This window comes from Haliotis rubra, unplaced genomic scaffold (genome assembly GCF_003918875.1).
Source record: "Haliotis rubra isolate DU_JTF1 unplaced genomic scaffold, ASM391887v1 Scf87, whole genome shotgun sequence".
Taxonomy (NCBI): Eukaryota; Metazoa; Mollusca; class Gastropoda; order Lepetellida; family Haliotidae; genus Haliotis; species Haliotis rubra.
The window spans coordinates 2,382,603-2,408,612 of record NW_025767601.1 but is presented as its reverse complement, the minus strand read 5'-3'; the positions used below and the strand labels follow the sequence as shown (position 1 = coordinate 2,408,612).

The 26,010-nt window shown below is 37.9% G+C and overlaps 1 protein-coding gene across 1 annotated transcript; it reads left to right on the top strand.

Moving 5' to 3' along the window:
• Nucleotides 1-3,355: 3,355 nt before the first annotated feature.
• On the top strand, nt 3,356-25,197 carry LOC124263188 (carbohydrate sulfotransferase 15-like). The gene is made up of 5 exons (XM_046697762.1): nt 3,356-3,568; nt 14,348-14,555; nt 21,341-21,555; nt 22,630-22,777; nt 25,019-25,197. Exons 1-5 carry the CDS (start codon nt 3,356-3,358, stop codon nt 25,195-25,197), a joined length of 963 nt encoding a protein of 320 aa, XP_046553718.1.
• Nucleotides 25,198-26,010: the final 813 nt, after the last annotated feature.

Genomic DNA, 26,010 nt, shown 5'->3' with positions numbered 1-26,010 from the left:
CAGGTTTTAATCTTCAAAATGTTTCTACTTTTTATTGTATGGCTTGTTTTCGTCACGATATGGCTGCAATATTGCCGATGTGACGTTTAATATTAACTCACTCACTCACTCACTCAAAACGACGTATGCCTCACAGAGAGACCTATTACTTTCCTTGCGGTTTTATCCAAGCGAAGCTAACGTTGCTCTAGATCTCCGGACACCATCGGTTTGTTCTTGATATGTTTAATACTCCAGTTTTATGTATGGAAGCTTCAGTATTACTGTGTGTACATGAAATATTAGTGTATTGTTTACGTTAATTTTCAATTAAATTTGACCAGTGAAGCCCCGTAAATTGGTTTTCAGTAACCCATGCTTTTGGTAAGATGTTGTTATCGGACACTTAGGCTGTCTGATACAAGAGTAATTACCTTGCAATTTGCATACTCATTAAGGCTCATTTGAAGTTGAATTTCTCATCTAATTCTGCCACGCTACAGACGTGCTGTTTGAGATCATTTAAGGTGTTTCTCTTTAAAACTAGATACAGAAATGGACACATACCACTGTAGAAACAAATGATAAGAGCATGCACAGTCATTTACAATGTCCATTTTATGATCCGTATAGCTGAATTACCAAATGCAGTAGGTTGGTATTTGTCAGTAATACTCAAGATATAAAAATGATTTTTTACAACAAATGAATGTCGTTTTAGGACAACCATGTTGTAAAATGTTCTTTAGTCGTAAATATCTCAAAGACTTCTAAGGATCACATAAACACGTTTAATACAACCCAAATAATTCATCGGAATAAACTTCCGTAAGTGTCGCATCGACGAAATAAGGTACTGCCTTAAATATAACACATTGTTTTAATCTGTATTAAAATACAGATTAAATGAAATTTTATGCGTGACATTATAGTAAACAACTCTTTCACTCATTCATTGTCTGAATGAACATCTATAATTAATTCCAAAGACTGGTATACTCGTAGCCATGTGTATGTCGAAATTCGCATTATTGTCGTATCGTGTCTATAAAGGTCAATTATGCCCACGCGACGCTACATCTGAACTGAGCTCACTAATTATAATTACATGCAAGATACTAATTCTGAATGATCTGTGCAACTCTTCTTGACAACGGAATAAGAATCTATACCGAAACTTCGCATCATATATAATATAGAAGTTGTTATCCATAAAGTATCATACTTTCTTATTACTAACCAACTTCTAAAATGCCAGTCTAACAAAACAAGTCCCGAAACTTTCAAAGCAAATTTAAAACTTACCAGGATTTTAAGCGTAGAATGTTTGTGATTTTTAATAATGGCTAACTTGGACTACAATCGCCAGCCGCCGAAGGGATGATGTAAATCCAGCTAGTGTCCATGCAGGTAGCAAAAGTAATGTAAGTCCCCCTCCCCTGGTCGCTAGTATAGTGATCTACCTTCAGTTGTTGGCGATCTATAGCCCGTGTTGTCTATTGTATTGCCTTCTTAATTAAAATGTTTTAGTTTTATATGCTAGTTTTTTATTCATATCTGTGATACTCTAGTATTTTTACTGTCCATCGTCGACAGATTTTACTCTTCAGACTGTTTTCATCTTCATACTGTCTTCATCTTCAGGCTGTTTCCATCTTCATTGTATAAATTGTTTTCGTCACGATATGGCTGAGATATTGCCGATGTGAAGTTAAATATTAACTCACTCACTAACTAAAAACAAATCTGCCACTTCTCTTAAACTCTGTTGTTTATATACTGAGGGGGGGGGGGGGGGATAAGGGATCAAATGAAAGCACAATTGTTCCCTTATTTTTTCCCAGATTTCTTCATAAGCTATAAGTTACAAAGCTTGTGAAGAAACATTGGAAAAAAATAAAGGAACACTTGTCCTTTCGTGTGATCCCTTAATTTTTTTCCCTCAGTATATTTATGATTCATCCGTATAAGAAAACCATACTATTAGATATTTAGACCGGGCCTAAAGATAAAAAAGAAGACGTTTTACCCTCAGCCTACCTAGTGTTGGGTTCAACGCACCAGCGTTAACACAACAAGCACCACCGCTTAGTGCTGACAAGGTGATGCTTGTATATCTACTTATGTAAAGGAAACTGGAATACCGCCATCTACTCGACTTGATATGACCTCTTCCTGCCGAGAACGGTAGAAAGACCACTATCGCGTTGTTTAAAGTAAAGTAAAAAGGTCAGACTGTATTGGGAAACGTCACTAGTGAAATGATGTTTGTGAGAATATGACGGATATATTTTGAATGAGAGCAACCGATATGTCCTGGATAGTTTAATTTTCTGGACATGATGTGTTTCAAACTTTGAAGACTATTGGAAATATTTGTAAAACCAACATGAAGCAGCCAGCATCACACATCATATGGGCTTTTATTTCATGTGAATAACATTGTCATTGCACAGCCTCTGATACAGCGTGACCTCTGTAAGTGCCGGTCAATATATGGGTTGAGTAAACATTGACGAGGTCTCGAGATATATCAATGCCACACTTCGTTTCAGAATCGACCGTTTGTGTTGTTCTCTCATTATTATCATTGTGCGTGGTTTATTTGAATTTATATATTGCAGCTGTTGGCGCATTTGTCGCTTTTTATTTCTAACGTGTTGATTGAAGGATTCACAGGCTACATGATCAATAAGCTGCTGAGTGATGTGGTGATTGGGTGTGTGCACATGGTCTAGCAATATCCCAGCTGTACCACAGCGAGGTACAACCACAAGACGCAATCACCTAAGGTCATGAACATCCTTTGGTGCTCTTAACGACTGGCAACAGAAGCTAAGGCGAGTTTCATAGGGGATTACATTTAAAGACTGGCATGCAAACAGAAGAACTTACGTCTTATGCGGCTTCTCATTTGATATAACAAGTTACCTAACCCGAACACCTGGTGTCATCACTGATTTTCACTTTTCCATTCATAATACTTACCACAGCCATTTTGCCTTTTACACCACATGGAATCTGTTTCTGAGAATTCTTTACTCTGACGTTCTTACGTTCTTTACTCTGACGTCATTATCCATATACTGTAGTACATATCAGCACCGTTTACCTTGGCGTCGCCTTTCCCGGAGATGTGTGGACTGTGAAACATCTGAAGAATGATGATAATTGTATGGATATACAACTTCTTTATTCTGTGAAAGGCGACGTTTCGACATAGATTCTAATGTCGTGATGTTTGCTCATCAAAGAAGTAATGAAACATCTGATTAAACGTTCATTTTTATTTCTTATAAATTTACGGCGTCCGGGTTAATGACATTTCAGTGGTTTACACTTATGTTTCAGCTCTCTCGGTTCCTGTATTTCAACCATGTCTAAGCGATTCCTGTACATGCGTGTAGTGGCATTCACAACGGTGGTGTTGGTGTGTACAAGGACATACACGGAGATGAACCATGTAGGACAGAACACACGTTTCCAACTGACATTAAACCTTGGAAGACTGTTCGAGGAAGAAGTTTATGTGCCACAGTTTCCCTGCATCGGAGCCATACATGGTGAAGACGAGGATCTCTTTTGCTTGGTAAGATTTCGATTCCTCATACCAGTTAAACTTCAAAACAAATGTAGACTACATAACGGCTGATTGAAACAAATGACAGGCAATGACATCGTAACTTTTGTGTTTCAGTATTGTTTTAGGATAAAGTCTGTGTGTAGAGACTGGTTCAATAGATTAGTAAAACACCATCGGGATACCCAGTTCGTTTGTATATATGTGGGGCTGTAATAATGCATCGAACTATCGATGGATTGCAATTGTTGAGCAATTAATCGATGGTGGAAACAAACAACTATCGTTGCATCGATACTATGTGTAACTATCGATAGCTTAGTCATTGATGGTTATTATTATCATTAAATATATATGCTGTTTTGTATTTGTTTTAATTGTTTGACGTGCAGCTTCATTGTGTTTATGTTTTAACTGTTTACTTGATCTGGGTTTCAAGATTCCTGTCAGTCATTAAAAGAGACTGAAACTGCTTCAACTTGTTTTTAGTTCATATAAACTTATTATAATAACATTCATTTGGGAAATGACTTCAAATGAGACAATTCAAGGAGAAAACAAACTATTGCAGTAGTATTGCAATAGTTGGTCGCAATAGACTGTCGCTATCGTAATAGTTGTTTCCTCATCAGTAGTCACACCTGTTACACATAGCTGTATATATTTTAGTTAAACGTAACGTCCATAGATAGATAGATAGATAGATAGATAGATAGATAGATAGATAGATAGATAGATAGATAGATAGATAGATAGATAGATAGGTAAGAAAGATATTATTCGTATCCTGTATGAAACAGAAATATACATAGTAATGTACTTAGTTCAAATAATGCTTAAGACTTAAATAATTGTGTTTGTGTATACAGTTTTTAAGCGTGCATGTTCATACGACTGGTACATTTTACAACTTTCAAATCAATTATGTTTCTTTAAATCAGTCAGATTTGTATAAGTGGATTTAATAACATACAATGTTGAAAATGTGCCTGTGTGGAAACTTCAGAAAAATGACATGACATTAGAAATTGTAATTCTTCTTCAATACTTCTGTAATAAAATTGTTTAAGGCATTGTGGACAAATTCTGTCCAGAAGATGGGTTGGGGGCTTGTTCAAACGTCCAGTGTCTATGACAAGGGGTACAAATCCACATCTAAACAAGGCTAAAGGTCAAGGGTGGTCCTCATATTTTACTTTTAAAACATACCATTCAGGCACAGTTTGCATCTTATGTTGCCTTTTACATTATTTCGATCATACCACAATTCTCCCGTCCATTTTTATTATCATCATCAGTAACAATCTCTCTATCTTTTTCAATTTATTTATTTCATTTTGGGAAGAGTTTAAAATGTCAGTAAGGTTATTATTAAGCTCACTTTACAGTTCCATTTCTGATGTATCCAGAGCTCATTTCTGAAGTCGCATAAGTGTAAACCAAATGTCTCGTACAACGTATTCACACTGATGGTGATAAGCCTCATACGTTAAACCTGTCTGCAAGCCTTGTTTTCGATACGGTCCTTTCCTTTCCCCTTGACAAGTTGGCATGTCGTTAAGAACGTGATATCTTTACCATATTCCATTTGGGTTATCTTAGAGAACATTGTAGTAAAGTATGTTGTCCTTAACTTTTGTGTGTACACCTGAGAAAATACTTCACTTTGGTTGAAGAAGGGATCGTCATCTCCGGTAACGAACGCTAATTTAATAATATTGCATAAATATGGATTCTTGTTTCGTTAGCCGAACCGCCGTGATATTGCTGGAATATTGCTAAAATCAGAGTAAAAACTCATTCATTCACTCTTCAGCCGAAAAGAAATTTCGATTTATAGTGTACGTTTACTGTAAATTCCACAGATAAAAGATATGTCTGGCTGATTTAGATATAGATTTATTTAGTTTCAGAGATTCTGTTATTCCTTTGGTGTGCCAGTTACTGCAGAATCATCATCTGTTTGAAGTACGGGGCTGGTTGCCTAGCCAAGTAGGGCGTGCTTGTGAGTTCCGACAGATTTAGATGCTTCTCATGGATACAATATGAGAAACCCATTTTCAGTGAGCTTTGCTTGATTTACTGCTTTAATATTGCTAACAGCGTCATAAGACAACATTCGCTCACCTAATTCATAGACCTATAAAACAAAACATTTTTCTTAATGATTTCTTAACACTTTGCATCTTGCTGTATTGCATGTTCTGTGTGGAGATATTCAATGCACGTGCAACGGCGCGCAAAACGTGAAATGTCATACCACAACATTGTTGAAATCATGTTTAACTGATGATATGTCACACTCTCTCCTTTCAATTTGGACTCAATATTGTCATGTCATGCAGTAAATTGCCAGAGGCTACAAAGTGGTAAATTATTGGCCTGAGGAATGCCGGAATGTCCATCAGACAAATTGGACATCAAGTTGGGCGCAATCCGCCCATCATTTCAAGACCCATTAACAAACACAGGGGGACCAATGACGTTAAAGATCTTCCAAGGTCCGGAAGATCCCGTAAGGCAACAATAATAGAGGATAGAGCAGTTTTGAGACTTGTTTGGCACCGTTCATGGGACTCAAGCACATCGTTAAGGCAACGGTGGTTATCAGAGAGAGCCATTTCCTGCAGGACCGTCAGAAATCAGGCAGCAGCATACAGGGTCAGAAGACCCATCAAGCGTATAAACTGTCACCAGCTCACAAAGCAGCACAATGTGCGTGGTGTAATCAGCGTGTTTACTGGAAAATGACATCATGGTGGAGGGTTCATTTGAGTCGTTTCTTAGTGGATGGTCGAACACGTGTCGACCCGTGAAGATCCGGGATAGAATGAACCTTCAGTAACCCATGCTTTTCGGAAGAGGCGACTAACGGGATCGGGTGGTCGGGCTCGCTGACTTGGTTCCCACATGTCACCGCTGAGACCATCCGATGGTCAGCTATGAGCCCAGATGTCCATCCCATTGAGCATCTGTTGAACATTTTAGGCCGTCGTGTTCGACAGACAGACTCGCCTGTCCAGACTCTCAATCAACTGACTGCTGCTTTGCATGAAGAAAGGAACATGATTCATCAGAACCAAATCCAGATATTCATCCAAGGAATTAAGAGGCGCATTGAATCAGTTGTTAGTGTACAGGCAGGTTACACAAGATACAGATGGAATTGGACTTGCAAGCCATAATTCTTCCATGCCTCGAACAAGATACATGGTACTGAGGCGATCTGAACACAAGTAAGATATCGTTCGAGGCTTCCACAACGCTCGCTTCGCACTCGCAAACATAACCCATTTAGCACGGGGTTATAACTAAAACGGCACCACAGCAGAACGGCACAAAAATCGTTTGGCGAAAACGGCACCGTATTGGCGAAAACGGCTACTGATTTCTGAGCTAAAACGGCACAATATATAAAACACAGTATGATGTTGACTTTTATGTTTTAGTTCGTTTCATTATAACATTAGCAAGCTTATATCAACATATATAAAACACAGTATGATGTTGACTTTTATGTTTTATTTCATGTCATAACATTAGCAAGATTATAACACGTGATATAGCTGGAATATTGCTAAAAGCGGCGTAAAACCATAACTCACTCACTCACCCATTGCATTAAAATAACAAGATTATAAAGACGATAACGAAAGCACCGTCAACATAACACATAACACATGTTCACACGTCAAAGTCCATATTTGGCCGGATGCTTATATATCCCAAGAATGTCTTTTCATGAATTGCAGCAATTCACTAAACGATTGGTCCGTGGATAATCGCACATCTTGACAGTAGTTGTGACAGAGACAGGTCACCATCCTTGAACAAACTCCAAAGTTCAAATACCTCATCCTGCCTAGCTGTTGATGATCTACGGATGTACGCCTTCAGCCTTCCTTCTTGTATAAGCCTTGTCTGGATAGGAGGCTGGCCTCATGATGGAGCTCTGGCATGAGCCTGTAGAGCCCCAGTGACTGTTCTCCCACCTTGTTATTAATTCGCCTGTGCCAGCCTGAAAAGAAGAATACATATTTTTACGTAACATTATGAAAATTGAAACCTGACAATGCAAAAATAGTATAATATTCAGTAATAATTTATTTAAGTTATTAATCTTTATTTTATTAAGAAATGAATACCTTCAACACAGTTGTTCGTCCTGACTGCGATGTTGAAGACTGACCAGGTGCGGGGGGTGAATATAGAATGGGAGATCCACTGACTCTCAAAATAGTCCATCAGCTGTCGCAGCTTGCCATGAGTTGGAACCCGATCCGAAATCTTGTGGAATAACCTGGTGACATCAGCGGCCGGAAGAAATAGCAGAGACATCAACTTTCTCATGAACTTGTGAATGTCCTCCATGTAAGCTACCTGAAATAGTACATACACATATGAATTTATATGACATAATATAATAAATTAAATAAATGAATTAATTATATAATATCAAAATAACTCGCAATGATTGATTGATTCAAAGTATTGAACGTACCTGTAGGCCCAGCTCTTGACATTTTCGCCAAACTGCTTGAGTCAGGTGGAACAGGCATCCACGGACACGGTCGTCAGGCAAAGTCTTCTTCAGGGCCTTCCAGGCAGCCTGCTCGAAGTCAAGGATGACAGTCTTGACTTGCGGTTGTTTGGGGGAGAGCCTCTAGTAGCCGCTTGACTACCTTCACATAGTCCGATGTCCTTCGCCTGGGCATAATCACAAAGACGAGAGGCACAAGCTTAAAGTCCCTCCCGGCATGCACAAAAGCATGAATAGTAAGTAGTTGATGGAACGGCTTTTTTAATAATCTTAAAGGTACCGTCCATGAACCACTGCCTACTCGTACTTAAGTGCTGTAATTGCCGGTCAGTGGCAAACACTAGATGCCTCTCGCCTTTGTTTCCTACGTCACACCGAAAGAAATCATCCGGCAGGAAGTTTTATCTAACTGAAAGTAGAAAACAGAACCATTACAAATGTATTACACAATAGTGTTTATTTGAAATATATTAAAATATACTTAAATAATTACTACACTGAATTTTACACAACCATATCACAAACCTCAAAGTCCAAGGACCTAGGTTCCTTCGGCCGAAGGAGCTCCCTCGTACGGTTGGCCATCCGTACTAGGGTAGCTTGGTTTTGTCGTCCACCAGGCTTGTCAGGGTTGATATGTTTCTGTTGAGCTTCCTCAACGATGCTGGCGCCTGACATGTAGATGTTACCCACAGCATTTTCCTTCACCTGCAGAATATATAACAATTACACAATTACACAGGTCGATTAATACACTACTCAATTACAGGCCGATTAACACACTGCTCAATTAAAGGCCAATTAACAATCTACTAAATTATTGTGACTGTCAATTATTAAACAAACACGATAAATACCTCCACACTCACTTGGATTGCTGTCAACTGGCCTGGTTGGGGTGTATGGTAATGGCGGTGTTTCCCCTCTTCAAATGAAGCCCCAGAAACTGAATAACAGATGCAGGACACGTGGTCGTCTTGTTCCTGACACTGCAGCGCCAGTACGTTCGAGCAGTTGTTGATTTCTGTAACAAAAAATTATTATTATACACCGTGATGACATTCAACTCATTTATATATTATGTATTTATTTATACATTATTTCTTATACTGCCGGGTCCTGTGGAAATCTTCGCATGTTGACACCATAGCCCGACGGGTTAGGAGCAGTTGACGACAACGCATGTCTTCGTTGATGTCGAGAAATCATAAAAATGATTGCTTTATATACAACTAACTGAAAATCCTTCCTCACATGACGTCACTGCAGTGCTCTGGCGACAGATTTACGTAACCTGTCTGTGGTTTCGTTGGCGGGTGAGAGTGAAGCAAGCGACCTTTTTGCAACTTTTAATCGTTCGGTATTAATTAACTACAAGTTTTTAAAGAATCTTTCATATGTAATGGTTAAAAGAGACAAAAAAAGAAGTTTATTTGTTCTTTAAGTCTGTGCAAGATATAGTTTTGCATGAACTAACCAGATTATGCCATGACAATGTTGGCTATATTTCTCCTGAATTCTTTCATTCCACTGCAAAGTTCATATGGTATGGAAATCTTTGAGACATTTTATGCACCAGTTAATTAAAGTTGCTAAGTCTGAAAAAAAGGTGTTGCGGAATGAATTTCCATATGTATAGCAAAGTCAGAACTATTTATGTATATATCACATACCGACGTTACAGATTACAAGTGTCCTGTTTTCGTATTGTTTGAAATATTCCAGTTAAACTTTGATTAGTGTATGTTAAGTACAGTGGACAAATGCGCAGAAACTTAGTTACTTATGTGTCTGTCGTACAACTGAGGTTGGAACCGGTCAGTTCCGTGGTGACAGACAGTGTAAGTTATAGATACATATATACGTTATCAGTCTCATTTCATCCCTGTGCTCTTTTGCGGATACAGTGGTCATAAACAGGTGGTTCCGCATGGACGCCAATTTTATCCGAAATTGTGCATTTCTGTCTCAATTGGTGGGCTAACAGTCAAAAGATCTACATTGGTATTCCACTGAGCAATGTAATGGAGGTCAGAGTGAGAGGTTAAAGTCCCACAACGAAACTATGCGATTTAGGTTAGGATTAGGATACATTTTACATAACTATTCTGTGCTGTGGCGTGTTGTGCTGTGCTGTGCTGTGCTGTGCTGTGCCGTGCTGTGCTGAGCTGTGCAGCAATGCTCTGGTTGAGGAATTCTACATATTAACAAAACGCTACCCAAACACATTGATTCTGTGCAAACTCAAACGTTTAGATTTATGAATAGGTAGGTAGGTAGGTAGGTAGGTAGGTAGGTAGGTAGGTAGGTAGGTAGGTAGGTAGGTAGGTAGGTAGGTAGGTAGGTAGGTAGGTAGGTAGGTAGGTATAGGATGTTCTCCTGTTGCATGCTGACCAACTTGCCACATGTCACACACCACTAACTGGATAAAGATAAAATATTTTACAAATCATTTGGTGGCATTGTTTTTCGATAAAGATATAACCGTTAAAGGTGTCTTGAGGTTTATGGAAATGTTGGTCATAGGCCATGTTGATAATGAAATTGATACTTCTGTTCAGAGTCTATCATTTGGTTTTTCAGCCATACTGTTTGAAATACTAACAGACACAAGTTGCATTTCCACTTGTTGTAAATTCTAAACTCTGGCAGTGAAAGATAAAGTAGAAAGTGCAGTAAAAACACTCAAAACAAGAACGTCAGTTGGACCATATGAATTGATACCAGAATTCTTCATTTTCAGAGTGGATGTTCTTATATATACACAGCGGTGGCGTAGCCTAGTGAATAAAGCGTTGATGTTTTATGCTCCTTATACGGTTATCTCCGAGACAGAAGGTTTCACTTGTATAAAAGTCAGCACATTAACATTGAATCGAGTTGTAGATTCTCAGGTAGCACCCTATCAGCTCGTCTTTACTACTTACTCCCTCGTGTATGCTGGCTTCATGACTGGTGCAATTTGCTCTTCTTACTCCCACCCCATCCTGTTACATACCAAGTGTTTGCCAATTACATGTTGTTGTTAATATCATAACATAATATGCATATATGCTTCTGATCACTTGGTCGTAGTCACTTTTAGCCTGATAACGGTGCAAGAATCTATTTCGAAAGGTCGTTCTATGCAATCAACAAGAAGTTATCCATAAAGATGTAGGCTTCATTATTAACCAATGTTATCATTAAAGTTGTAAGCTTCAATATAAACAAGGAGCTGTTATCCATAAAGTTGTATGCTACATTATTAACAAGAGGTTGTTATCATTAAAGTTGTAAGCTTCAATATAAACAAGGAGCTGTTATCCATAAAGTTGTATGCTACATTATTAATAAGAAGTTGTTATCATTAAAGTTGTAAGCTTCAATATAAATAAGGAGCTGTTACCCATAAAGTTGTATGCTACATTATTAACAATAGGTTGTTATCATTAAAGTTGTAAGCTTCAATATAAACAAGGGCCTGTTATCCATAAAGTTGTATGCTACATTATTAATAAGAGGTTGTTATCCAGAAAGTTGTACTTTTATGATAAACAAGAAGTTGTTATCCATATAATTGTATGCTTCATTATAACAAGGAGCTGTTATCCATAGAGTTGTATGCTTCATTATAAACAAGGAGCTGTTATCCATAGAGTTGTATGCTTCATTATAAACAAGGAGCTATTATCCATAAAGTTGTATGCTTCATTATAAACAAGGAGCTGTTATCCATAAAGTTGTATGCTACATTATAAACAAGGAGCTATTATCCATAAAGTTGTATGCTTCATTATAAACAAGGAGCTATTATCCATAAAGTTGTATGCTTCATTATTAATAAAAAGTTGTTATCCAGAAAAATGTACTTTTATGATAAACAAGAAGTTGTTATCCATATAATTGTATGCTTCATTATAACAAGGAGCTGTTATCAATAGAGTTGTATGCTTAATTATAAACAAGGAGCTGTTATCCATAAAGTTGTATGCTTCATTATAAACAAGGAGCTATTATCCATAAAGTTGTATGCTGCATTATAAACAAGGAGCTATTATCCATAAAGTTGTATGCTTCATTATAAACAAGGAGCTATTATCCATAAAGTTGTATGCTGCATTATTAATAAAAAGTTGTTATCCAGAAAAATGTACTTTTATGATAAACAAGAAGTTGTTATCCATATAATTGTATGCTTCATTATCACAAGGAGCTGTTATCAATAGAGTTGTATGCTTAATATTAAACAAGGAGCTGTTATCCATAAAGTTGTATGCTTCATTATAAACAAGGAGCTGTTATCCATAAAGTTGTATGCTACATTATAAACAAGGAGCTATTATCCATAAAGTTGTATGCTTCATTATAAACAAGGAGCTATTATCCATAAAGTTGTATGCTGCATTATTAATAAAAAGTTGTTATCCAGAAAAATGTACTTTTATGATAAACAAGAAGTTGTTATCCATATAATTGTATGCTTCATTATAACAAGGAGCTGTTATCAATAGAGTTGTATGCTTCATTATAACAAGACGTTGGTGTCCATAAAGTTGTAACCTTAGGAACTTCCATCAGATAGCTGTAGCTGCAGCTGACATATTGTCTCTGTTGTTAAATCCATCAACATGTATAACCGATATGTCTATGTTTTGAATTAATTTCAAAGATGTCTTGTTAATATGATATGGGGTTAGTATCAATTACGTTAATTTCAAATTGACACCATGCTGTATTGACTGCCGCTGTCCTCAATTTACATCAGTTCTGAGTTGTTGAATACAGACTCAATGTGAAACAATTGGGTTAGTTTTCTTACCATACAAGGTCTAAAAAGTTAGTATAAAAATAGCCTTAGATGCATTTATCTGATGGATCGGAATGACGTTTAGTAACCTGCTGTAATGCCTGTTTTATGCGTTGGAGATAATGATACAGCTCATCAGCCACACAGTGTTTAAAATTTAAAATGCACCTGGACACAAAACCTTGATGATGAATGGTGTCAAGTTCTTGAATATACGCGTTATACCATATATAAAACAACCATAGTCAAGTTGAGATCTATTTAATGTTCTGTTGATATAGAGCAGTGTTTGTCCCCAACCCATTTAGCATTTGAAACTACCTTTCGTATATCAAGAGTTTTTAAGAATTTAAATTAAACATTATATGTATGAGGAATACAACACATTTTATTGTCAAAGACCGTTCTATTGGAGGTTCCATAGGAATAACATTGGATCGTGTTGTAGTTTGTGTTTATTACAAAAGTGAATGTATACATGTTCGAATAATTTAAATCCGTTTTCTAGTGACCACTTGTTGATTGTGTATTTGCTAACACAACGTCGTAATTGTCTTTCAATAGTGGTCATCTTAATTCTTGTTTTGAGAAAATAACTTGCTCTCTTATGAAACTTTATCAAATGTATTCAATACAACTTATGGGTGAAACCCGTGAAGATCCGGGTTAGAATTGATTTTCAGTAACCCATGCTTGTCGTAAAAGACGTTTAACGGGATCGGGTGGTCAGGCTCGCTGACTTGGCTGACACAATCATGTCATCGTATCCCAATTGGGTAGATCGATGCTTATGCTGTTGATCACTGGCTTGTCTGGTCCAGATCCGATCATTACAGACCGCCGCCATATAGCTGGAATATTGCCGAGTGCGGCGTAAAACTAAACTCACTTACTAATGCTTGACATTGACTTCTCAAGAGCAGATTTAGCTGCGGAATCTGCTTTTGAGTTTCCCAAGATACCAACGTGATTTGGTAGCCAACAAAAAGGGATGTCCATGCCAGCCACGGGCACATTTACATGGCATTTCAGTGATGGTCAGTATTGCGATTGTTAATCGCCTGCAAACTATCTATAGCTGACTTGGCTGACACAATCATGTCATCGTATCCCAATTGGGTAGATCGATGCTCATGCTGTTGATCACCGGCTTGTCTGGTCCAGATCCGATCATTACAGACCGCCGCCATATAGCTGGAATATTGCCGAGTGCGGCGTAAAACTAAACTCACTCACTCACTTAGGGGTAATCTGTTTTGAGTGCGGTCCGTTTCATCTGTACACTGCTACTATGAAACAATGAAATATTGGCTCAAAATAACGAGAATACCAGAAAACAGATCTGTTAGAAAGATTTTTTATCGTGCTTTATAGAAATGATGAAAAGGCACGAGTCATTCGTCGTCACTTACACGGTTTAGAAACACGATGTTTGTTGACAATATATGTTTCCTTTCAGAACAGGCCATCACTGCTCTCAGACTACAAGAACCCGTGCTGGCAGGACCGGAACAATACTATCCAATGCCTCCCGTATTTCCATCTCATTGGATCCGATAAATGCGGATCTACTGATCTGTTCAACAGAATTACTAATCACCCGGATGTAGAGACGTGTACATGTACTCTTGGGAAGGAGTCCAGCTACTGGAGCTGGCGTCGCTATGGTAACGCTTCGTTTTTTCTCTTGTCAAAGACAATTGCAATATACTATATTAGGGCTCCCATCCACCAAGGTATTCCTCATGAAAAGATACAATTTATGAAAATGGTTAAACAGATAGTGTCGCCACAGGGTTAATATCAACCATATACGTGGTGTCGTTGATGCGAGTGAGTGAGTGAGTGAGTCACATCGGCAATATTTCAGCCATATCGTGACTACAAACAAGTTATAATTTTGCAATGAATAAAGGTAAATTGTAAAAACCTGTCAGCAAAAGACAGTAAAACAACTAGTATATCACACATTTCAATCTAAAACTAGTAATTAACACTAAAATACTTTAACTTTAGTTTAAATTTAACGTCACGTCGGCAATATTTCAGCCAGATCGTGACAAGAATGTGAATAATAAATAAAGTCGTAATAAATAAAGTCAAATTATAAAACCCTGTCAACGAAAGACAGAAAACTACCTAGAGGATCACAGATATAGATATAAAACTAGTGTGAAAAACTAAAAACTTTTAACTATAGAAGACAACACAATATATGTATTGCCAACAACTGAAGTTAGATCACCATGCCAGGGACCATGGGGACTTAGAGTACTCTTGCTACCTGGATTTACACCATCCCTTCAGCCATTAGCAATTTGAATAAATCTAGCCATAGATTAAAATAACACATATACTACGATTAAGCATAGTAGTAGGTTTAAATTTGCTGTGAATGCATTGGGACTTATGTATCGTTGATGCGATGAACTGATTCTATTGGACGATGAACGTCTGTCTTTATATGAAACTGATTCTATTGGACGATGAACGTCTGTCTTTACATAAAACTGTTTCTATTGGACGATGAACGTCTGTCTTCATAAGAAACTGATTCAATTGGACGATGAACGTCTGTCTCTATATGAAACTGATTCTTTTGGACGATGAACGTCTGTCTTTACATAAAACTGATTCTATTGGACGATAAACGTCTGTCTTTATATGAAACTGATTCTTTTGGACGATGAACGTCTGTCTTTATACGAAACTGATTCTATTGGACGATGAACGTCTGTCTTTACATAAAACTGATTCTATTGGACGATGACCATCTGTCTTTATATGAAACTGATTCTATTGGACGATGAACGTCTGTCTTCATAAGAAACTGATTCTATTGGACGATGAACGTCTGTCTTTATATGAAACTGATTCTATTGGACGGTGAACGTCTGTCTTCATACGAAACTGATTCTTTTGGACGATGAACGTCTGTCTTTATACGAAACTGATTCTTTTGGACGATGAACGTCTGTCTTTACATAAAACTGATTCTATTGGACGATGAACGTCTGTCTTTATATGAAACTGATTCTTTTGGACGATGAACGTCTGTCTTTACATAAAACTGATTCTATTGGACGATGATCATCTGTCTTTATATGAAACTGACTCTATTGGACGATAAACGTCTGTCTTTATATGAAACTGATTCTATTGGACGATGAACGTCTGTCTTTATATGAAACTGATTCTTTTGGACGATGAACGTCTGTCTTTATATGAAACTGATTCTATTGGACGATGAACGTCTGTCTTTATATGAAACTGATTCTTTTGGACGATGAACGTCTGTCTTTATATGAAACTGTTTCTATTGGACGATGATCGTCTGTCTTTACATAAAACTGTTTCTATTGGACGATGAACGTCTGTCTTCATAAGAAACTGATTCAATTGGACGATGAACGTCTGTCTCTATATGAAACTGATTCTTTTGGACGATGATCGTCTGCCTTTACATAAAACTGATTCTATTGGACGATGAACGTCTGTCTTCATAAGAAACTGATTCTATTGGACGATGAACGTCTGTCTTAATATGAAACCAAGGGGCAAATGAGTTTGTTATTTCATGTAATTTAAGATCACAAGATATATTGTTAAATCCTATAATATCTAAGTATCTATCATTGATTGCGCTTTGAGATACTAATCTATGGCTGGGTAAATCAGCTTAAAAATAAAAAGGTTCAAGTAAGTGAGTGAGTGAGTTTAAAGTTAACGTCACGTCGGCAATATTGCAGCCAGATCGTGACAAGGATGTGAATAATAAATAAAGTCGTAATAAATAAAGTCAAATTATAAAACCCTGTCAACGAAAGACAGTAAAACAACAAGAGGATCACAGATATAGATATAAAACTAGTGTGAAAAACTAAAAACTTTTAACCATAGAAGACAATACAATATAAAAACAGGCTATATATTGCCAACAACTGAAGGTAGATCACCATACTAGGGACCATGGGGACTTACAGTACCTTTGCTACCTGCATGGACCCTAGCTGGATTTACACCATCCCTTCAGCCGTTAGCAATTGGTTTAAGTAAGGATTCTAAGATGCTTCGGTGAAAGATCAAAGGCGCCGACAGTACTTTATCAGACGATAATGTGCGCTTTTTGCATTACGTCACAATGTATTGGCGTCACTGTGCCATTCTAGTCTGCCCCCTCGTAATCGAACACTTTTGCATTCCGTCACAATGTAACCGACGTCACGATGCATGTCAGTTGGCATCGCCACAGCCTCCTGCAGTAAACTACTCCGTTGCATCCCGTTTCTTGGTTTGCAGTTGCTTCACGCAGCTAACATCACTGGTGGAAACGTTACGTTTATGTTTTCCGACGTTTAAAAAACTGTCTCAATTCGACTCACAAGTTTTCAGCGGCACGGTAACGTTCGCAATGTTTACATTCCCACAATGCAATCGTGGAATGTCACTTGACAACTCAGCTTCATCTGGATGTACTGATCTAAACTTACGTTGGTCGTAGAAATGCGACGTTCATATTGCCCCATATGGTTTACGTTAATCACAGATGTAATTAAAATAATTTAGAGAAGATATTTAATCAGAAAGTAAACCGTCATCAAACTGTTTATCATTTCTTTTTTTCTGGTAACGTTCGTCCTAACGTAGGGGGACAGACACATCAATAGAATAGGCCAGTTAGCCCTGTGCGAGGATATTAAATTTAGATCACCGACACCGTCGTTTGTTTTCTGCCTTAGATTAATCGTAATTATCCTTAGAAAGTATTAAATGTGGCATCTTAGAAAAGAACTACAGTTCGCTCTACCACCATGTATAGTGTAATAAAGCACACTTTTGCCCTGAACTATTATAGTTAAAGCACGAGGACGCTTGCGTCCTCGTGCTCTAACGTGATAATAGTTCAGGGCGAAAGTGTGCTTTAATTAAATGATGACGATAATATGACCCCTGCTTGTTTTAAATGTAAGTGTGCCGACAAAAAGCAGGTTCTATTTTTTAACAAGATGACTAATATAATCTCCAATTATGATTGTTATTTATTCATTTCTTAGAGTCTTAGATAACATTTATATTTGAAAAAAGATAAGATCATGTATAATTACTCTCTGTCAAGTATTAAGTAAGCGCCTGTATAGTTTACCATTTTACATAGTATTGATAACATGCGATTTTTGCAACTGACTGTAAATGAAACAGATGATGAAATAAACAGAGAGGAATGGGTTTCTGACTAAATGACTGAAAACCATGTATACATGTTCCATTTACTCGTAGGACGCTTAATACGACTAAATGACTTTCAAGAAATCATGGTTACATGTTCAATTTACTCGTAAGACGATTAATGCGGCTGTGTCAACCATATTTTGCCCCTGTCACTTGCTGTATATTTTTAGTCGAAATTACAATTACTACGGTTATAACAAACTACAATCAGAGGTCCATTTGAGATCGTTATAACCTGAGTTTACTGAATTGCCAACTTTTGCAGTTAGAAGTCATAGGTATGAGAATATATACTGGAACATAGGGTTTCTCCTACTCTTCGCGATCATTTTATGATTTAAAGTAATGTTTGGTATGTTGACTAAAGTGGTCCATAGTAGTCAGCATAATGAGGACAAATGTGAAGATAAACTGCCATGAGTGAGTAAGTGAGTTTTGTTTTACGCCGAAATCAGCAATATTCCAGCTATATGGCGCCGGTCTGTAAATAATCGAGTCTGGACCTGACAAGTGGGAACCGAGTCAATCAAGTCAGCGAGCCTGACCACCCGATCCCGTTAGTCGCCTCTTACGACAAGCATGGGTTACTGAATATCAATATTCTAACCCGGACCTTCACGGGTCACACTGCCACGAAATGCATGTTAAGTGAAATCAGTTATTAGCTCTTTGTGATAATTCTTGTAAGGTTTCCATGAAATGTTTATTTCCTCAAACTAATTTAACCTGTATCCCTAACCATGTGTACGATTTGCTCGCTAGTTTGGTGTTTTATTGCAGACAGCAGTTTGAGTCGCATAAATTTGGAGACGCATTAGGCTCATAATCTGCTAATGTAGGATGCGATCAGACATACCTTCTCTTATAGAACCTTACGTAAGTGTTTACGATCAATACGAAACTTGTGAGGCGACTAATGGGATCGGGTGGTCAGGCTCGCTGACTTGGTTGACCCATATGTCATCGTACCCCAACTGCGTAGATCGATGCTCATGATGTTGATCAGTGGATTGTCTGTTCCAGACTTTTTCAAACAGCTGAATTATTGCTGAGTGCGGCGTTAAACAACAAGCAAACAAACAATACGAAACTATTTACATGTATGAGCAAAGTACAGACAGATTTCCTGCAACAGTGATGGAATAGTGCTTCAAATCATCCTTGTTTGAACATTGAGTAAGAGGCTGAGTTTGGAGAGAGTGGCTGAGTTGGTTTAACGCCGCTTTGAATAGTATTTCAGTTATTGCATGGCGTACTGATGTGTGAGGAGGCCCGAAGTGATGAATCTCTCACACATATACCACGTGGTGGAACCCAAGAGACTGGATTCGAACTGAAGAGCATAGGTTTCTGGCGTGTACGACTGGGCCGTCCATGCTTCCAGTTGTGACAGTGGGATTTGGCCAAGTTATAATTTGTTTAAAAATACAGTTCAGATTTGACCTTTGAACAGTTATAATACAGCTGCATGGTATTGGATAAATCACGATAATGTCTGCATAATATGTATTGTTTCCAATATGTTTTCCAGGTTTCTCTCATAAAAGAATGACAGATCGTCATCAAACGTTTTCTGACTACATCGACGTGTTCAGAGAGGCATCTGTTAAAATAAAAGCTCATACAGTCAATGGCTTTCACTCTGAAATTGTAGGTGAGTTATCAAATAGAACATATTGACTATTGGCTTATGACTAGTTGCTGGATGCTTAAAACTAAAAGGGGCGGTGGGGTAGTCTAATGGTTAAAGCGTTACCTAACATGATGCTTACCATGATACCTACATTATACTGCACGATATCTACATGATACCGACATGATACCTAACATGATACATGGGCAGTGGGGTAGCCTAGTGGTCGTCACGCCGAAGACCCGGGTTCGAATCCCCACATGGGTACAATGTGTGAAGCCCATTTCTGGTGTCCCCCGCCGTGATGTTGCTGGAATATTGCTAAAAGCGTCGTAAAACCAAACTCAGTCAGTCAGTCAGTTAAAAGTAAAAATCCCTTTTGGTTTTTGTTCTTATAAGTGTGTTGATAATCGTAAGAGAAGCACGGCTAGTCTTCTGTCCTTTGGTAAAGCACGAAAATATAGCTGACAGACCAACGATCATAATCGGAGTGATTTGGGGTTTGGCAGAACAAAGGGAAGCAATCTACACTGAAGTTCAGAGGAGATATTGTAAGATAGGGTAATTGATATACAATTTAAAAGAACATGGATTACTGAAGCCAAGATGTCAATGAAGTAAAGGAATAACTATTTCAAAATTCCACGCCTCCTTGTTTGAACTGTTATATATGAGCCACCTGTCCCACTTTGGCAAGATCTCTAGTTCTTAGAGAGTTTCAATTATTGGCTTACATTTATAATTACATTTTGTTCACTAGGGGACGGAACACCGATGGACTTCTGGGATTTCCGCGGATGGACGAGAATCCCTCAGAACAGAGGGCTTAAAGAACCTTTAGTTCTTACTCCACATTTAATGCGCCATGTGTATAAACATATGAAATTCCTACTAATCTTCAGGAACTGATAGACAGGTATATTGTCAATGTTGGTGACAGCATTACGGATGTTTATGAAGGGAAATTTAACTATAATCTGACGATACCTTTTGTTGTAAATTGAGGTAAATCTTGTGTAAAATTGTGTTGCAATAGCTTGAGAAGTACCTCTCTCTTACTCCTCCTTTGAAGAATTTTGTGACAAACTAAGACACATACACGGTGTTCTATATTCTACCATGACTTCAGTAAATACTGGATTGTGGTTGGTTAATCAAAGTCATTCAGAGGTATATAATCACGTTTTATACCTCTGATTTTCAAACATGTTATGTATTTTAAAAAAATCTTAATAACGCTCTAAATGTTTTATTTAAGCTATTATAATTTCATTATATTCCTATGATTTTCCAACACAGTACGTTTATCTCCTAATTCAACAGATTGATATTGAGTCATGGACAAGTGCAATGCATATTGATAGTTCGAATAATCCTAACAAATCAAATATAATAAGAACTTCATTAATCTAGACAAAAATCTGCATAAAGTGTGGATGCTGAGTGACTTTAAAAATACCAATACATTCCCAGCCTCATATGTCGGGATTAACGGTCTGGAGAATCCGGATTTAACTGTAAATTGGCATTGTTATTTTCTGATTATACTCGGTCTATTTGACTTTAAAACTAACTGGATATCCAGAGTCTGATGTTTCCGGATAAAAGATGGGTCCGCACAATCCTGGTTCGACAGTATTTTGTTTTTCAGGTTATATTCGGACTACTTTTTCATGGATTATGGACATTCACCTGAATCATTCCACGACCATGTTATCCTTTCCATCAGAATGATGGAGAACTGCATCCGGGACAATTCTTTGAGAACATGCATGTTCAGTTGGAAGATGTACCATCAACTGCCGGTATTTAATTTCTTGAACTTTCTTTTATAACACCTATGTGTGAGTTGCATTTAACAGCGCTGTGAACAATATTCCAATTACATCAGGGTGCGTCTGTTTAACGTGGGAGGAAACCCCGAGGTAATGTGTGTCTCAGAAGTTTACCACCGCGTGTAACCCACGAGTATAAATGTTCACATGCCTAGAAACATAATCCGTGCCACCATTGAGTCCACAACCCACCTATTCTCAAATTATACCCGTAAGAGCCTCTCTATCCGCATGTGTTGCCAAGTCATCTGAGACTCCTCTAATAGCTGTGCAAAGGTAGATATATTCAATGAGAATGTTAAATTCCTGTGTTCGAACGCTAGATTCGCCTATATAATATTTCCATGTTCTCCAGTCCCAGTAACTTAATACACAGAAAAAACGTAAATCATCAGGTCCTTAAATCTTAGGTATAATTTATAATAACACGATTATTAGAACCGAATATCATGATTACATCCACATCCTCTCGTTACCAGTAAGTATTGTAACTTGGCACTAGCATTTTAGTTTTCTCGTCATGTAATAGAAGGGGTATGGGTGGCCCAGACACCGGAAGCACCGCAGTTCTCCATCAGGCACGCCAGAAGCTTAGCATATTGTGGTCTGGCATCCTCAATGGTTTCTAGGTTTGTCAACTCGATGTCTATGCTCGTTAGTATCGCCATAGTGGTAAATGTCTGAGAACCGCATCAATTCTGCACTCCCAAATTGAGCTTTCACGAATGTGTAGAACTTGAAAATGTTCGGCGTTAAACGGAGGTTACCTACACACTCACTTTCAAGCGGGAAGCGGGGTTTAGGCACAGCCGTCTATGACACGGCAATCCTGTACACAACTATAAAAGTCGGCTCCATCCAGAGTCACCTTGATGTTTTATCTTGTCCGCCAGCACGATATGGTGTACGTTCTCGTTGGTTGAACCCAGTTGCAAACACCCGCGATCTCTGTCTCTTTTTATCTGATAATTTGAAATACTACCGAAAGCGGCCCGATTCATTTATTATTTCCCGATTCATTTATATTTGTCATCCATCTTTCAGACCCGACTCCATATTGGCTGTTACTCGGTGTTTCTCAAGGAATGGCTTGCTGTCTTTCCGCGAGAGGACTTCCTCATCTTGAAGACAGAGGACTACAACATAGATGCACTGGGGACTCTCCGAGACGTCTTCAACTTTTTAGTACTACGTATGTTGCATGACACCTAGCATGATACCTACATGATACCTACATAATACCTAACATGATACCTACATGGTACCTAACATTATGCTTACCATGATACCTACATTATACTGCACGATATCTACATCATACCGACATGATACCTAACATGATACATGGGCGGTGGGGTGGCCGAAGACCCGGGTTCGATTTCCCACATGGGTACAATGTGTGAAGCCCATTTCTGGTGTCCCTCGCCGAGATATTGCTGGAATATTGCTAGAAGCGGCGTAAAACTCATCACTCACCTAACATGATACCTAACATGATACCTACATGACATGTAACATGGTGCGAACATAATACTGCATGGTACCTACATGATACCTACATGATACCAAACATGATACCTAAATGATACCTACATAATACCTACATGATACCAAACATGATACCTACATGATGATACATGAAACATGATACCTACATGATACCAAACATGATACCTACATACCATGATACCTACATGATACCAAACATGATACCCTACATGATACCACATGATACCTACATGATACCAAACATGATACCTACATGATACCTAACATGATACCAAACATGATACCTACATAATACCTAACATGATACCAAACATGATACCTAACATGATACCTAACATGATACAAAACATGAAACATGATACCAAACATGATGATACCTACATGATATGATACCATGAACATGATGATACCAAACATGATACCAACCTAACATGATGATACAAACATGATACCTAACATGATACCAAACATGATACCAAACATGATACCAAACATGATACCAAACATGATACCTAACATGATACCTAACATGATACCAAACATGATACCTAACATGATACCAAACATGATACCTAACATGATACCATGATACCTAACATGATACCAAACATGATACCTAACATGATACCAAACATGATACCAAACATGATACCTACCTGATACCAAACATGATACCTAACATGATACAAACATGATACCAAACATGATACCAAACATGATACCAAACATGATACCATACATGATACAAACATGATACCTAACATGATACCTAACATGATACCAACATGATAAACATGATACCTAACATGATACCAAACATGATACCTAACATGATACCAAACATGATACCTATGATACCTACATGATACCAAACATGATGCCACATGATACCGCAAACATGATACCTACATGACCAAACATGATAAACATGATACCTAACATGATACCTAACATGATACAAACATGATACCTAACATGATACAAACATGACAAACATGATACATGATACAAACCAAACATGATACCTATACACCAAACATGATACCTACATGATACAAACATGATACCTAACATGATACAAACATGATACCTAACATAACATGATACCTAACATGATACCTAAACATGATACCAACATGATACAACATGATACCAAACGCTGATGCCTAACATGATACCCAACATGATACCAAACATGATGCCAAACATGATACCTATGATACCTGATACATGATACCAAACATGATACATGATACCAAACATGATACCTAACATGATACCCTAACATATACAACATGATACCTGATACATGATGATGCCTAAACATGATACCTAAACATGATACCAAACATGATGATACCTATACCAAACATGAACAACATGATACCTATACCATGATACCAAACATGATACCTACATGATACCTATACCTAACATGATACCTGACATGATACCCAAACATGAACCTATGATACCTATATAATACCTACATACATGATACCTAATATGATACCTACATGATACCTAACATAATGCCTACATGATGCCTACATAATATCTAACATGATACCTACATGATACCTCAGGCTCGAGGATGGTTCAGTTGTCTAAGGCGCCACAATTCTCTGTGCAGAGTTGATGTCCTTGGCACACACCAGAAACGTGTGATCGGTGGTTCGAATCCCGGTTCATTATGTCTGTAGGTTTGTCAGCACCATCACCCGGGTCATGAGTTACACCAACGTGAAACACTCCAGGCTTGTCTCTGACAATACGCTGACACGCTTGGAACTGGGCTACTGTTCACAGCTTCGTTAAACCCAAGCCACTCACCAGCTACGTGATACATGTACAAATATAACTATTGACCAACTCAAATTAAAACTCGGATATGTATAAATAATCACAATGAATGTATTTTCAGCTCCTCTGAATGAAACGGCTATGGACAATCTCACAGAACTGAAAAGACGATACGAAACCAAGTCTAAGAAACGTGCTCCGGCAATGAAGAATATTACAAGAACAATACTCCATGAATTTTACGCTGAATATAATAAAGAACTCGCTTTTATACTACAAGATGACAGATTCCTATGGTAGACATGACGGTGACAAGTGGCATAACCTTCTCTTATGTGTATTACTTAAAGATCGTGTAAATAAATTTCATTAAAATGTTCATAATTTATTTGGAGCATTTTGTGCAGTGTTGATGTCACGGATACTTGTGTTGTACTCCGACGGCATGGGTGCTGCTTGGTATCAACCATTTGTTTTAGTGTGCTAAATACTTACATGATACTAATTTGTTTTCTCGTGAAGTCCAAGCAACTTAATACACCTTTTTGGTATCTGTGGACACAGAAAAACCGTTAATCATCAGGCACTTAAATCTTAGGTACAGTTTATCATTACATCCACATCCTCTTGTTACCAGTTATCAGTGGGTATTGTAACTTGGTACTGGCATTTTAGTTCCCTCGTCATGTGATTGAGTGGCCATGAATGGCAGACACCGGAACCACCGCAATTCGCCATCAGGCACGCCAGAAACTTAACATTGTGGTCTGACATCCTCAATGGTTTCTAGGTTTGTCAACTTGTTAGTCTCACCACACTGGTGACGTCTGAGGCCTGCATCATTTTGTCCCTCCCACATTGAGGTATCCCCACAGACACAAATTTGTATAACTTGAAAACGGCATTAAACAAATATATTAATGTTAGAAGAGGTTTGTTTAAAATTCAAATTAATCTTAAAATTAAACTTTTTACAATGGTCAATACGTTTCACAGTTTGCCAGTTGGTAAACTGTTAGCCTCGTCTATGACCATGAGTGATCGCTCCGTGGTGTAGTGGTAAGAGCGTCCGCCCGGAGTGCGGAAGGTCGCGGGTCTGATCCCCGACCGCGT

Excerpts from the sequence above, each read along its gene's own strand:
- LOC124263188 (XM_046697762.1), top strand. The coding sequence starts at position 3,356 with ATGTCTAAGCGATTCCTGTACATGCGTGTAGTGGCATTCACAACGGTG. Across the intron at positions 14,556-21,340 it reads CTGGAGCTGGCGTCGCTATG|GATGTTTCCGGATAAAAGAT; the intron begins GTAACGCTTCGT and ends TATCCAGAGTCT. Across the intron at positions 21,556-22,629 it reads AGATGTACCATCAACTGCCG|ACCCGACTCCATATTGGCTG; the intron begins GTATTTAATTTC and ends TCCATCTTTCAG.